The 16,352-nt window shown below is 43.0% G+C and overlaps 1 protein-coding gene and 1 pseudogene across 5 annotated transcripts in view; both read right to left on the reverse strand.

Annotated features, from left to right (window-relative positions):
- Positions 1-16,352, reverse strand: part of ACACB (acetyl-CoA carboxylase beta) — a 121,077-nt gene that overhangs the window by 10,245 nt on the left and 94,480 nt on the right. For all 5 annotated transcript variants that reach the window (XM_032310119.1, XM_032310120.1, XM_032310121.1 and 2 more), the window contains 9 exons: positions 15,988-16,191; positions 14,929-15,084; positions 8,741-8,863; positions 8,356-8,625; positions 6,456-6,553; positions 5,295-5,415; positions 2,084-2,194; positions 921-1,064; positions 122-242 (listed from right to left, as the gene is read on the reverse strand). In XM_032310119.1, coding sequence (XP_032166010.1) covers positions 122-242; positions 921-1,064; positions 2,084-2,194; positions 5,295-5,415; positions 6,456-6,553; positions 8,356-8,625; positions 8,741-8,863; positions 14,929-15,084; positions 15,988-16,191 — 1,348 coding nt within the window. The remainder of the gene's footprint in view (positions 1-121; positions 243-920; positions 1,065-2,083; positions 2,195-5,294; positions 5,416-6,455; positions 6,554-8,355; positions 8,626-8,740; positions 8,864-14,928; positions 15,085-15,987; positions 16,192-16,352) is intronic.
- LOC116571783 lies at positions 6,560-7,634 on the reverse strand (annotated as a pseudogene).

Below are 16,352 nucleotides of genomic sequence, written 5' to 3' on the forward strand. Positions count from 1 at the left end.
GATCTCGGGTGTACCCTCAGGGACACGGGGCTAAGGATCCATGCTTCTGAGTGTTCCTTTGTCCCACGTGCAGAAAAGAAACCCAAGAGCCAGGCCCCAGGCAAAGAGCTTTAGAACTTACTCGGGTGAGGCTTTCCTGCAAGCAGCCACCGGGGGTCATACGGAGCCTTGGTCGGGTAGTACCCAACTTCTCGGTCAATGGGGTCCGTGGGTGTGATGATGGGGACTGGGCTGTGATTATCCTAGAAAAGAAAACCAACTCAGTCTCCTTGTGCTCCCCTGTAATGCCTGCGATCTGCTTCTCCCCTCTGACCATGATCACGTCTGGTTAGGCAGAACAGCCCAGTCCGGACAAGCCAGTCATCACCAGTTTGAGTAGCATTTGGTGCCGGGCTCTCCACATCCCTGCTCTGATCATTGGGGCAATACCCCAGTGTAGGTACTCCTGTGATTCTCATTTCACAGATGAGGAAACAAGACGCTTGGAAAGATAAAGAGACTGGCCCAAGGTCTTGCTGCTAGGGAGGAGGAAGCCAGGAATCAAATCCAGCCTGGCTGCAAAGCTCCAGGATTCTTTATTGGTCAGAGTTACCCCTTTCCAAAGCCACCCTTACAAAGGTATGAGCACATCAGGCTCTGTGCTCAATGGGAGCCTGCTTCTTCCTCTCCCTCTGCCTGCCATTTCCTCTGTGCTCTCTCTGGCAAATAAATAAATAAAATCTTTTAAAAAAGAAAAAAAAAAAAAGAGCAAAGAACAGTGAGTACAGAGCTGGGTGTCAGAGAGGGAAGGAGGAAGGAGTAAAGAAAAATGAACCCCAGCCACATGGCAGAGCTCCTTGTTCCCCAAACTCCCACGCTACCCAGCTGGGGGAGCTGATTCCAGAGTCTCCAGATACAACGCTGCAGAGGGTGTACTGCACCTTTGGCATATAGGACAGCCACTCCAGGATGGTGTACACGCCCTCGAAGTCGTCCGGCACAGTGGTGTGGGAGACGCCGTTGTAATGCATGATCTGCACGCCGCCCAGCTGGTTGTTGGAGGTGTACACCTCTCGGCCCAGGACCTGCTTCAACAGGGTGCACTTAGCAAGCCCGGCCCAAACCCCACCCCCTCCAGGCTCGGGCCTCTTCCATCTGTTTGGAAATCAACTCCCCCCAGGATCCTCAACCTGCACATGGCAGTGACCTGGGAGCTCTCAAAAATCCTGCCACCCGGGCTGCACCCAGAACCACTGCAGCAGAATCTTCGGGGTTGGGAGGCAGCATCAGTATTTTCCTTCGGTTTCTAGGTAATTCCAACATGCAACCCAATTTGAGAACAAGTGAGCCCACTGATGACTTGGGTCTTCTCACAAATCGAAACCCTACTCCACGTTTCTGATTTGGCATGTTGGCACCGAGGCCCGAGAATCTGCTTTCCTAATGGGCTCCCGGGGGGAAGCTGCTGCTGTGGCAGGTCTGGGAACCAGACTTTGAGAACTTCAGTGGGATTCTATCAGACATTATGTTACAAAGGCTTTACAGCCACTTGGGGTATGTTTTAATACAGTGAGAACAGCAGAATACCAAACTCCACATTCACCAGGAGTCAGGCAGACAGAAGACAAGAAGGAAAGACACTAAAATTTTAATAGGAGCAAAATTACTTTTGGGGGGGGCAGAGTGTCTCTTTCCAGTTTTCTATAATATGTAATGCCACATTAATAATTTTTAAATATTTAAATGGCAGTACACAAGACAGTTCCACCACAAGAGCCTAGTATTTCTTTTTTTTAATTTTTTTTTTTGGCTCATGGTACCCTGGTGGCTCAGTGGGTTAAGTGTTTGCCTTTGGCTCAGAACATGATCTCAGGGCTCCCTCTCTCTCAAATAAAATCTTTAAAAAACAAAATAAAGTGAAACAAGTTTTTTTTGGCTCAGGAGAGACCAAGACAAGTGCAAACTGGAAAAAGAGTTATACTTCAGTAGGAAGGACACTGGTTTCATGCTGAGAAAAAGCCTCCATCAGGAGACAGTAGAAAGGTTACAAGTGAGTCCCCGTCCCCCACAGCCACCACCCCCTGTTCCTGCCCCACCCACTCACCTTGTTTAGCGCGCTGGCTCCTGTCAGGATGATGTGAGAGTTTTCCACCTGGATGACTCGCTGGCCCAGCCTCACCAAGTAGGCCCCAATCCCCACAGCTCGGCAGGTCACCTGTGGAGACGGAGATGGGGCCCTGCTAAATTCCCAAGGCAGGCATGCCCCACTCCCCATGGCGGGGGTGGGGGGAGGACAGGCCAGGAACCCACCAGGCACACATGGAAGCTACAGCTTGGCCACCTGGTCACCTGAGTGGTGACCAAACAGCATGGGCACAAGCCAGTTCTTCAGGCTCACCTGACCCTGGCTTCCGGAAAGAATGTGGTTAACAAAGAAGAGTATGGTGAGGCCAGATAGCAGACATGGAATGTTCTGGTTCTTGCTTCATCCAAGGCCTAGCTCTTATACATAGCTCTTCTGAGCCAGTGTAGTCTCTCACACCCAAAGGATGCCTAGGAGCCAGGGTGAAACTGGTGAAATCGGAGTGAGGTCTATACCAAGGTAAGGGCGCTGAGCCAATGTCAATGTCTTGGTCTTGGTAATGTACTGTGGGTACGTAGGATACGTAACATATGGGGGACGCTAAATGAGGGGGACAGGGGAACCTCTCTGTACTGCCTTGTAACGTCTAGAGAGTTGCAAACTATTTCAAAATTATATATATATATATATAACATAATTAAGAAAAATACAATTATGATACATATATGATATATATAATATGTAGTATATAGGATACATATAGTTATTATATATTATATATAATATATTATTATATTTTTATAATATTATATATTTATAAATATATATACTAAAATATATTATATAATTATAATATAATATAATTATTATATATTATATTTTATTATTATATTATATTATATAATTATATTATATGTATTATTATGGTGATTATATATATTATATATTATATATAATTATAATATATATTATATACTGTGATACATATGTATCATATATAATAGTAAAGTATTTCAAAATTATATATACATATCATATATAATTATATATGATAGAGATAAAACATCTATTTTAGAATATAGAAAAATATACATATCTTTATAGATTTTGGAATATATAATATGTAAGTTATTTATATTTATATATATATATAATATAAATAATATATAAATATATATATATCCAAAGGTATATATTTTTTATTTTGAATATATATTTTTATTTTGAAATACATATAAGGTATCTAGAAAACAAGCCTAAGGAAGACACCCATGGCCAGCATTTTCCACCTTGGAAATGAAGATCCAAAATGGAATGTAAAGATAAGGTCTTGAATGACAGTGTACCATGAAAGAGTAGTACTATTACTAGGAAGAGCAAATATTTCTGGAAAGGCTAAGGGAGGGAAAGGGGAGATATTCATTTTGTGCCAATCAAAATCAGATAAAAATTCTCCTAAATACTCAGTACCTTTTTTTTAAATTTAAATTCTAGTTAGTTAACCTACAGTGAAATACTGGTCTCAGGAGTGGAATTCAGGGATTCACCACTTACGGACAACACCCACCGCTCCTCCCCCAGCTGGCCCATCCCCCACCCACCTCCTTCCATCAACCCTGAGTTTGTTCTCTATCATTAAGAGTCTCTTATGGTTTGTTTCCTCTCCCCCTGTTTTTCCCCTTTCCATATGTTCATCCGTTTTTTCTTAAATTATACATGATTGAGATCATATGGTAATTGTCTTTCTCTGACTTATTTCACTTAGCATAATACACTCTAGCTCCACCCATGCATTTGCAAATGGCAAGATTTCCTTCTTTTGGACAGCTGAGCAATAATCCATTGTATAAATACACCACCTCTTCTTTATCCACTCATCAGGCAGTGGACACTGGGGCTCTTTCCACAGTTTGGCTATTGTGGACATTGCTGCTATAAACATTGGGATGCATGTGCCCCTTCAAATCTGTATTTTTGTCTCCTTTGGGTAAATATCTAGTAGTGTGATTGCTGGGTCATAGGGTAGCTAAGCCTCCAAACTGTTCTCCAGAGTGGCTGCACCAGCTTACATTCCCACCAACAGCATAAGAGGGTTCCCCTTTCTCCACATCCTCACCAACACCTGCTGTTTCTTGTGCTGTTAATTTTAGCCATTCTGACAGGTGTGAGGTGGTATTTCATCGTGGTTTTGATTTGTATTTCCCTGACGGTGAGTGATGTTGAGCATTTTTTCACGTGTCTGTTGGCCATCTGGATGTCTTCTTTGGAAAAGTATCTATTCATGTCTCTTGCCCATTTATTAACTGGATTATTTGGGTTTTGGGTGTTGAATTTGATAAGATTGGACCATGATTCAAGCACATCAACTCTAAAAAGGTACATTTCCGATAATTGTTAAAACTGATTATGAATCATGTTTCAAGGATATTAAAGACTTGCCATGGATGTTGATGGGTGTAAAAATAGCACTGGGATTCTGTAAAAAAGTGGTGTATCTGGGGGTCTTTATCTAGCAAAGATCCACCCTGGGCCATCCAGAGGTGGTAAAACAGGACAGGGGGCTTGCTTTAAAATACCAACAAACATGGGATGCCTGGGTGGTGCAGTTGTGAGGCATCTGCCCTCAGCTCAGGTCATGATCCCAGGATCCTGGGATCGAGCCCCTCATTAGGCTCCCTGCTTGGCGGGAAGCCTCCTTCTCCTTCTCCCACTCCCCCTGCTTGTATTCCCTCTCTTGCCATGTCTCTGTCAAATAAATAATGAAAATCTTTTAAAAAATAAAATAAAATAAAATATGCACAAACAGGGGCACCTGGGTAGTGCTGTCAGTTAGGCATCCAACTCTCGGTTTCCACTCAGGTCATGACCTCAGGGCCATGAGATAGAGCCCCGTGTCAGGGTTGGCATTCAGCACAGAGTCAGTTTGAGTTTCTCTCTCCTTCTCCCTCTGCCCCTACCCCCTGCTCTCTCTCTCTCTCCCCCCTCTTCTCTAAAATAATGAATCTTAAATATATATATATACACACATATATATACATATATACACATACATATATGTATAAAGACATATATATGTATATGTGTGTATATATATATATATATATATATGGCTACATGTTGCTAATCACCGGAGCTGTGTGATGAGCACACAAGGCTCTTTTCTTCTGAGACTGCTTTAGAGATTCCATGAGACAAAGTGGAAAAGGAAAAGGAAATAAAATAGGAAACTCACCAAGCTGATGGTGACTATCTCTTCATAAGCCAGGGAAGACTCCCCCGCAATCATGCCGGAGCCCCTGAGATTCTCTACGCCCACACCACTGTCCTTCCCGATGATATCCGTGATGACATACCTTCATGAACAAAACATGGGTTCAAGATTGAGCTCTAGCCCAAGGAAGTTCAAGGATGACATATTTCCCCAGAACCCAGGGCAGGGGGGATGAGCAAGGGGAGGGAACAGAAGGTGGTAAAGCAGCCAGAGGTGAAATGAAAGCAGGGGTCTAAGACCCTCATAATTGGCCCAGAAGTTTCTAGAAGGGCAAGTGCAGCATCTATAATTATCACCCTTCCTACCAAAGATGTCTGCCTATTTGGAGGCTGTCCTAATGAAAGGTCATCCTCACCCTACATACGTCCACAAACAATCTAGAATAAAGTGTGGTCTACAGAGTGACGAGGAAAGGCGCTTAGTTCACAATCAATCAGTCAAGATTCTATCGCCTAGAAGTGAAACACTGTACGGCCTAACCCCTGTTACAGATTCACAAGACACTGCTGCAGTCAAAACTTCTGACAAGGTCTGCAGTAAAGATGCTTGTTAGATCCCATTTAAACCAGGGTTTCTCAGTGTACTTGGTTCTTCACCATCCCCCACAACGTGTCACCAACTAACGTTCCAGAAAACCTAGCCTGGGAAATTATGACTTTGTCAACTTCATTGAGAAAAAAATAAAAACAAAACCAAAACCCCACAACATTCCCTAGAAAAGACAGCTGGCAACCTTGGACCTCCTCACAGAGCAGACCCCTTCCCTGCCTACACCTTCCCAGCTTTCCAAATCGCTGCTGCATCAGCTAGGCTAATTTGGTCATAGATGTAACCTTGCAGCTCTAGGGACATCACGGGAATCCAAGCTAATTCTTTCCTGTGTGAGGTACTATATTTGTGAAAGCCACGACTCACTCTGGATGGCAAGGATGGGCTCACCCTGAAGAAAGTCCCACATGTCTTAGTCCCCAGTGTCCGGAAGGCCCGGGGATCCCACTGTACAAACACCATCATCCCGTATGAAAACATCACCACAAGCCCAGAGGCAAAGAGAGGGACTGCCCGTCAGTAGCTGAAATCAACCACAGGCAAAAGGAAGGAGCTACGTGATAACTTACTGACCTGGATTCTCCGTCTTCCTCGATGTGTTTACAGTGGACAGAATTCAGGGAGCTGACTGTGGTGTAGTCTTGGGGGGTCAGGTACAAGTACTTAAATCCCTTAAAGAAATATACATCAGTGAGGCTATGAATCCAGTTCCCTGCACTAGACAGCTACTGGTTTGTTTGTTTTTTTTTCACCGTATCCATTATTTTTAATGTCCAGCGTTTATAATACGAGGGCCAGAGCTCTCTCCCCACCTCAAGTTTATAAGTTTTCGATTGGCTTGTGAGGCCAATAGGGATACTTCTACTTGTCTAATTTGGTTTCTGGGAAGGCTTCATTCAGGTCCTCGATGGTCATCTGATCGAACGGAATTATGTTCCTTAGCTTCTCCAGCTGTTTTTCGTATTCCACAATCCTGGCCTTGCAGAGAGACAAAAACTCAGCACCACTTTTCACATCTTCTTTTTCTTCAGCGTCCACCTGAACAGTGTATTTATATCCTCTGGCACAGGAATCTTCAGGGCATTGAACTTCTTCTCAAAGTCATCTACCAAGCCAGCCTTTGCCACATTGGCCTTGTAGTAAGCTCAGTCAATAGCAGGGGGTTTCTCAGGGAGAGTAGCCAACTTGGAGGTAAGTGTCTCATTCCAAGATTTCAGGGAGTTAGCAATGGCATTCTGGTTTCGGGGTATGTCCTCCCCAAAAGCTACCCAGTCAATGGTTTTTAGAGCAAGTTTTCGCCCAGCCACCTTGAGATCCTTCACCGACCCCGGCTGCCCAGAGTCCACAGCAGCAAGGAACGGAGACTGCTGTTTGTTTTTTAAAAATGATAACATTGTAAGGGCAGATGTTAATAAGGAGTTAACCATGTGTTAACAGCACCACTGGCATATCTGACGTTAATTCCATATCAATAACAGCTACAGACTGAAGGTCTGATCAGTGCCAAGCACTTTCTACTCATCCTTACCCCATTTCTCCTGCTCTGAATCAGCTCCTTTTCCTCCAAATCACCTCTTCATCCCTGCTCCCCCAAGGTGTCTGTTCTGACTTTTTCTCCTTATTGACAGCTCCCTCCATGAAATTTTATCATATAGTTTATGTACCACGTGTATATGCATTATGTATACACATGCATGTACACGTGTGTGTACATATGTATATATGCTTTTTACATGAAAAGAATAATTTTGGGGGCGCCTGGGTGGCTCAGTGGGTTAAGCCTCTGCCTTCGGCTCAGGTCGTGATCCCGGGGTCCTGGAATAGAGCCCAGCATCGGGCTCTCTGCTCAATAGGGATCCTGCTTCCCCCTCTCTCTCTCTCTGCCTGGCTCTCTGCCTACTTGTGATCTCTCTCTCTCTCTCTCTCTCTCAAATAAATAAATAAATAAATCTTAAAAAAAAAAAAAAAGAATAATTTTTGCCCCCCTTTGGCAGAAGCAATGCCACCGCCTGGAGGAAGCCTACTCTGGCTGCAGAAAAGACCTGTCCCCTGTATTTCCACATCACAAAATGTGATCTTTTTGCTCATTCGACTTGCATTTTATTTTGGCTAGTGTCTCTCCATTTTCCGGATGATTTCTGAGAATCCCCTGCTGCCAGAAATCAAGTCTTACCTTTGCCTCCTTACTGTACGCCACATTCAGGGGACACTCAGGCTACATTAGCTCTGTGTTTATCAACTTCTCATTATTATTCCCCTCAGGTGCCTTTCCAGACACTTTTTTCCTGATTGTCACTCCCGTCCAAGAAATTTTTAGACCAATCTACCATAGGTCTTTTCTGTGCTGTACATGTGTATCTGTGCTTTATGTGCAAAGCGCACCAAGATTCTTCCCGCCCCGGTCCCCAACCCCAGTGGGCACTATCACCCCCACTGTGGGGCATCACATCACCATGCTGGTTTGGAGACGTACTTTGTTGGGGTCTCCTGGGTCCACCCAAGCCACCTGGAATATGTGCTTGATCTCCTCTGCAAGGCCGATACCGGCCCCACTGTTGGCTGCGAGGTAGATTCTGGGGATGCCCTCTGCCCGGGCCATCTCCGATGCCCGCAGGTACAGGAGGTCTTCTCCCATGCCAAAGGACCCAATTCGGAACGTGATGTCATTGCTGATGACGATCACGTCCCGCCCTTCCGGATACTCCGGAGTCTTGAACCTCATTTTGAAGGCCACCATGCCCACCTGCCAAGGAGATGAATGCACAAGGAAACATGGTTTGTTTTCTTTGGGAGTGGGGGGCAGGGTGTTTTTTGAAAGGGTGAGTCCAGCCAGGGGTCACGCTCCATGGAGTTCCTACCTCATTTCCCCCAGGAAGGCGGTTCATCTCCACTAGCTGGCCCTGGGGATCCAGCACGAGTTCAGTGTATGTCAGGATGTCCTTGGGGTACTTGTCTGGGGTGCCCCACAGTTTAAAGAGAGCCTGGGGATAGGGAAAGAAAGAGAAAACCCAAAGTTCTCATTAGGGAGGCACATTTTCTAGTTCTTCCTCTCTTTAAATTATGAACTATGGATGGAGGCTCCTGGGAGTGGCTGTCAGTTAAGCCTCTACCTTGGGCTCAGGTCATGATCTCAGGGTCCTGGGATTGAGCCCCGCATCGAGCTCCCTGCTCACTGGGCAGTCTGCTTCTCCCTCTGCCTGCTGCTCCCTCTGCTTATGCTCTCTTTCTCTTGCTCATTCTTATCAAATAAATCTTAAAAAAATAAATTATGAACTATTGAAAGCACACAGAAAAACATGCAGAATAAGCAACACCCACGCCCCTATCTGGTGGTTTTCTCAAATCATAATTTTTTCGTGGCTGCTTATGAATTTTTTTTAAAGGGATAAGAGAAATGCAGTTGAAGTCCCTGGTGTACCCCTTCCCCAAGTGCAGATAATCATTATCTTGAATTTAGTGTCCACTGGTCCTGTGCGTGTTTTTATGCCTTTTGTTATACAGGCATAAATTTTAAACACACGGGGGCACCTGGCTGGCTCAGCTGGGAGGTGTGAAACTCTTGATCTTAGGGTTGTGCATTTGAGCCCCATGTGGGATGCAGAGACACGACTTAAACTTAGTTTTTTTTTACAAGATTTTGTTTATTTATTTGACAGAGAGAGAGATCACAAGTAGGCAGAGAGGCAGGCAGCAAGAGAGGAGGAAGCAGGCTCCCCACTGAGCAGAGAGCCCAATACGGGGCTTAATCCCAGGACCCTGAGATCATGACCTGAGCCAAAGGCAGAGGCTTAACCCACTTAGCCACCTAGGCCCACCTTAATTTTTAAAAATATTTTATTTATTTATTTGACAGAGAGAGAGAGATCACAAGTAGGCATAGGGGCAGGCAGAGAGAGGAGAAGCAGGCTCCCTGCTAAGTAGAGAGTCTGATGCAAGGCTCGATCCCAGGACCCTGAGATCATGACCTGAGCCCAAGGCAGAGGTCCAACCCACTGAGCCATGCAGGCACCCCTTAAACTTAATTTTTTAAAATATTTTATTTTTAAGCAATCTCTATACCCCATGTGGGTACCCACATACCCCAAGACCAAGAGTCGAATGTTCTTCCAACTGAGCAAGCCAGGCGCCTCCCGACAGGGCTTACACTTTAAATAACTGTCTTGTGATGGACACACCCTTCCGTACCTGCCCTTTCGGCTCCCCCATGTGTTTGAGAGATTTATCCACACTGAGAAATTTAACTCTATTCATTTTCTTTGCTGTTCAGTTTCCATGGTGTGAGTAGATCACAACTTACCTATTCATAACCCTTTTTAAGGAACATTTAGGCTGCTTCCAATCCTACAGTATTAACAATAGGGCTGTAATAAGCATTCTTTTTTTTTTTTTTTTTAAGATTTTTAGAGAGAGAGGGAGCTAGCACGAGTGGAGGGAGGGGGAGAGGGACAAGCAGATTCCCTGCTTAGTGTGGAGCCTGACGTGGGGCTCAGTCCAGGACTCTGAGATCATGACCTGAGCTGCAGTCAGACATTTGATGGTGCCCCCCAGCCACCCCTGTAATGAGATCCTGATGGTCTCTTCTTATAAACATGGATGAGAGTCTCATCAAGGGAGTACCTAGGAGTGGGATTGCTGGGTCACAGGGTTTGTAAAGCTTCAAGTTCACTCGATATTATCAAACTGCTCTCTCAGTTTTTCAAAATGCTTTACAGTCCCAGGAAGCAAGGGTAAGAACTCCTTTTCTCCATATGCTTGCCAATACTTAGTTTTGTCAAATATTTTCACATTTATCCATCTGCTGGGTATGGGTATTGGGGAACTAAGCCGTACTTCATTGATTATTAGCAAGGTGAGAGCCTTTGAATATGTGTACTGACCATGTGAGTTTCCTTTTTGCCAATTTCCTCCCATTTATAACTCCTGCTCATATTTTCTGTAGCTTTGTTTTTCTCTAATTGACTAGTGCTCTCTAGACAATCTAGTTGTAATCCGTTGCTAGTGATAGGCATTGGGACATATTCTCTCCGTCTGGGGCTCATCTTTCGTCTTTTGCATAAAGAACTTCAAAATTTTAATATAGTCAAGTTTATGGGTCTTTTCCAGTACAGTGGAAGCTCTTAACTGACTCTAAGTGACTTTAAGTCTCTTGAAACTTACTTCTGTATACTAGATAAGGTAGAAATCAAGATTTGCTTTTTCCATTTAGGTGAGCCCTCCCTTACCTGTGGGGGAAATGCTCCAGGACACCCAGTGGAGGCCTGAAACCTCCAACAGGACTGAATCCTCTATGTACTATGGTTTGTTCATACGTACATACCCAGGATAAAGCTTAATTTATAAATAAGGCCTAGTAAAATAATACTAATAAAAACAATTATAACAATATAATAAAAGTTATGTGAACATGGTCTCTCTCTCTCCCTCAAAATGTCTTACTGCACTAAACCCATCCTTCATCTTGTTATGATGGGAGATGATCAAATGCCTACGTGATGATGGGGCGCCTGGGGGGCTCAGCGAGTTAAAGCCTCTGCCTTTGGCTCGGGTCATGATCCCAGGGTCCTGGGATCGAGCTCTGAGTCGGGCTCTCTGCTCAGCAGGGAGTCGGGCTCTCTGCTCTGCCTCTCTGCCTACTTGTGATCTCTGTCTGTCAAATAAATAAAATCTTAAAAAAAAAATGCCTACGTGATGAGACAAAGTGAGGGGCATGATGTAGGCAATGTGACAGAGCGTTAGGCTAACACTGACCTTGTGAGCATACGTCAGAAGGAGGATCATCTGCTTCCAGATGGCAGCTGACCACAGGTGAGTGGAATGATGGAAAGCAAAGCCATGGATAAAAGGGGCATACCGTACCTTTTAGTGAAGTTGATCCCCTTAATTCATCATCCCACCTCTGCATTCTGCCAAGGCTCCCCTTATGAGTGGGTCTGATTTCAGGCTCTGTGCTATTCTTCTTCTTTTTTTTTTTAAGATTTTATTTATTTATTTGAGAGAGAGAGACAGAGAGCATGAGCAGGAGGGAGAGGAGGAGGAAGAGGGAGAAGCAGATTACTCACTGAGCAGGGAGCCCAGCATGGGGCGCTATCCCAGGACCCCAGGATCATATCCTCAGCTGAGGGCAGACGCTTAACCGACCGAGCCACCCAGGTGCCAGGCTCTGTGCTGTTGTACTGGTCCACTCATCTAGCTCTATTACAACACACTGTAGTAAGTACTGCTACTTTAAAACAAGTATTGACACTGGCTAAGACGAGTCCTCTTTGCTCTTTTTCAGTATTGTTTTTGCTATTCACAAGCTTTTGCTTTTCCCTATGAATTTTTAAGTTTCACCAAAAAACTTTGGAATTATACTGAATGTATTGATTTGGGCAAAACTAATAGCTTTACAATATTGAATCTTCCCGTCATTCATGAGCATGATAAACCCCTCCATTTCTTTAGGCTTAAAGTGTTTCAAGAAAATTTTAAAATTTCCTCCATAAAGGCTTTGTATGTTTTTTGACTTATTCACAAGTAAACTTAGAGTTGCTTTTACTGTTGTAAACAGTATTTTTTTCAACTACATTTTACAGCTTCTGCTGGTCGATGAGAATGCAGTTAAGTTTTGTACACTGATCGTGTATCTAGAAATCTTGCTATATTATTTCATTGGTTCTATATATTCTTGCATTTCTTATATAGAGATTTACAACATCAGCAAAAACACCATTTTTCTTTTTTTCTTTTGCATTTCAGTCTTTACACCTTTTATTTCTTTTTCTTGCCTAATTGCACTGGCCAGAAACTCCAATAAAGAATGTTGAATAGATACGGTAATAATGGATATATCTGTCCTGTATCTATCTAACATTTATTTCACCATTACGTGCTATTAGTTTTAGATTACTATCTTTTATAGAGATAAATTCCCTTCTATTCTTAGTTCATTTAAAGTTTTTAGTATGAACAGAAACTATCTTCACAAATACTTTTTTGCATCTATTGACAAATTTAAATTTTTTCTTCATCTATTAGTATGATAAGTTACATTAATAGACTTCCTAATATCAAATCATATGAACAGGATAAATCCTACTTAGTCCAATTAAAAAATAGATCATTACTGGATTTCATTTACTAATATTTTATTTATAATTTTTGTGTCCATATTCATAAATGAGACAACCAATTTTCCTTCTTCTAATGTTCTAATCTGGATTCATATTAAGGTAACAATAACCTGATAAAATGAGTGAAGAAGCATTCCCTTTGTTTTTTTCCTACTCTGTAAATAATCAGTACACAAAGGAAATTATCTGTTCTTTAAAGACTAGATAGAAATTGTAAAGCCATCCGTACCCAATTTTAGTGGCAGATTTTTTTGATTATTCAATTTCATTAATGCTAATAATCTATTTATATTTTCTATTTCTTCCTGAATCAGTTTTGATAAGATATATTTTTCTTGGAAATTTTCTTTTGTCTAAGTTTTCAAATAGTATTTTCCATAGTATTATGGTTCTTTATGTAAAAGAAAAGGGATGGATTTGCTCCTGATTTGTCTTCTTCTTATCCTGTGGCTCTTGAGGTCAAAGGTAAAAGGATAAATGACATTCTTAATCATACAAGTTTCTATTTAATTAAGTACCTATTTAATTATAAATAGTTTACATATATTCCTCACAATTAACTTTGCATAGGAGGTACTATTATTACCCTCACTTTACAGAGGAGGAAATTAGTCCAGAGAGGTGAAGGAACTTGCCCAAGGATACACAGAAAGCAAAGGACAGTTCCAGAAATCAAACCCATGCCTGAGTGACTGCAAATAGCGGCTTTTCCTACCATGCTGCCTCTCCTATGCCTGAAGTGAACTGAGGCTTTCCTGCCTACAGAGGAAGGTCCATGATCACAGATTAATGAACATCATTTACAAGGCAATGGAAGGGATGTAAACAGATATCCATGTCACCAGTGCCAGCCTGTTCAGTATCCCTGAAAGGCCCTGCTCCATAAAAAAATAAAGGTATAGTAACAATACTTCAAGGAAACACCAAAATATTACTGTAGTCATCAACGGTGAGTAGATTATGTAAGGGTGGAATTTTATTTACTGAGTCCTATTTTCCAATGAATACTTTAATACTCAGGAAAACCCAAGACACTATTTTTTTTTTAAGTAGACTAAAAATTCCTCAAAGCAGTGAATGACTCCACAGTCTCCCTCACAGGCTACCTGCCCTTAGAATGGAGCCAGGCATGTGGCAGGAACTTAAGTGAGCATTAGAAAACCCAGAGGAGAAACAAACAAACAAACAAACCCAGAGGAGGGGCGCCTGAATGGCTCAGTGGGTTAAGCCTCTGCTCTCGGCTCAGGTCATGATCCTGGGGTCCTGGGATCGAGCCCTGCATTGGGTTCTCTGCTAGGCAGGGAGCCTGTTTCCCTCTCTCTCTCTGCCTGCTGCTCTGCCTACTTGTGATCTCTCTGTCAAATAAATAAATAAAATCTTAAAAAAAAAAAAAAAAAAAAAGCAACCCTAGAGGAAAGGGCACCTGGGTGGCTTTGTTGGTCTCTTTCTTGATTTTGGCTCAGATCATGATCTCAGGGCTGTGAGATCCAGCCCCACATCTGGCTCTGGGCTCAGCACAAAGTCTGCTTGAGATTCTGTCTCTAACCCTCTCCCTTGCTCACATGCTCTTTCTCTCTCTCTGAAATAAATAAATGAATCTTTAAAAAAAAAAAAAAAAAGACCAGCAAGAAACACATCAAAATAGTAAGCAATGTGTCTTTAGGACATGGAATGATGAGCCACCTTTTCCTTTTTTCCATGCTCCTTTAGTTTCCAAAGTTTCCGTGTTATATTACTTTTAATCATTGGGAAGAAAATGGGTTCATTTTAGGAAAAATATTAGGAAGGCAATCCCAATATTGATTTCTTTTTCTCCAAGTAGACCTCATTCTTCCAACTTGGGGTCTTCAGAAGAGTAACTAAGGATAGGGGCTGGGGGGTTGGTGGACTCCCTAAGGGCACCTGGGGTGGTACAGCAAAGCTGTAGGACTTGCCTGCCTGAACATCTCTGGGAAGTCATAGACGTAGGTGGTGCCCAGGGACTGGGCCTGGAATCGCTTGGCCTGAAGCAGATCCTTGGTGACATAGGGAGTGTTGATCAGCATCCCGTGCTGGGGTCCCTGTTTGTCACCAAAGGAGTGAAACATGATCTGGAAAGGAAAACAGAAAAACAGAGTAAAGGAGGGAACTTTCAGAGAAGCATATTCTTGTCCCTTTTAATCCTACTCTCCTCAATGAAAATGTGGTGGAAGGAAGCAAATCATGTCACATCACATGACAGAGTAAGTGCCTCACAGAGCTAATCTTTTCTCTGCCACTGTGGGCAACCAGAACAAGAAGGGACATTGGCAGGTGTGGGAGCATAGCTCCAAAAATGTGACTATCATAGTACTTTACACACACACACACACACACACACACACACACACACACACACAAAACCAAACATGAGTGCACAAATACTGGTGAGATCTGAATAAAGTCCCCATTTGAGTTAATAGTACTGTACCAATGTCAATTTCCTATTTTAACAAGGTCCCGTGGTTATGTTGTTGTTATTGGGGGAAGTCAGGTGAAAGGTACATGGGAACTCTCTGGAGCATCTTTTTTCCCTCTGTACTATTTTTCTAACTTCCTGAGTCTTTAATCATTTAAAGAGTTATATATTTAAAAATGGAAGTCAACAGGATGTTTGATTCAGTTGACAAACATATGTTCTTAAACATGGTTGGGGAAAAGACACCCATTTCCTGAGTGAACTGACCTAGGAGCTGCATTATAATTAACCATGGTATTCCACATCTTTTCCCAAATATGGTCCTAAAACAAAATTAAACTTGAGATTGATTCTCCTTCCCAGAGGAATGAACAACTGGGATTCAGAAGCTAACATTTATTGTAAACTCAGAGGAGCTACCCCAACCCATCATGGCTGGCATGACAGCCACCAAGTAGCATTTTAGCCTGTGTCTTGCTCTCGGGAGCAGATTTGCTCTGCCTCTGCTCTGACTTGGATTATCTGTGGCACCCCTGCCCCAGCCTCCCAGCCTTACATTTCCAGATCTGGGGTCGGTGACTTCTTTGTAGAGGCTGATGTCCAGGTAGTAGCCTGACTCATTGGTGATGAACAGGCGGATGGGAACAGCATTGCCAGTGGTGGTCTGGCGGATGTTGATCTTAACCTCAGCCTGCAGCACACGGAGTTTCCACAGCCGACTGCCATAGCGCATAACCATGGAACGCACAGACTCCTCGATCTGCCTCAAATGACAGCAATTCCGATCTCAGGGCCCATTCTGTGCACACTTGTAATAAATAGTTCTAGCACTGATAATATGGGAACGATGACATACGCTGAACGCAAAATACCAGGACACAGTATGTATCCAACAACTATTAGCCAATAATAACCAGAGTT

The sequence above is a fragment of the Mustela erminea genome, chromosome 13 (genome assembly GCF_009829155.1).
Source record: "Mustela erminea isolate mMusErm1 chromosome 13, mMusErm1.Pri, whole genome shotgun sequence".
NCBI classification, from domain to species: Eukaryota; Metazoa; Chordata; class Mammalia; order Carnivora; family Mustelidae; genus Mustela; species Mustela erminea.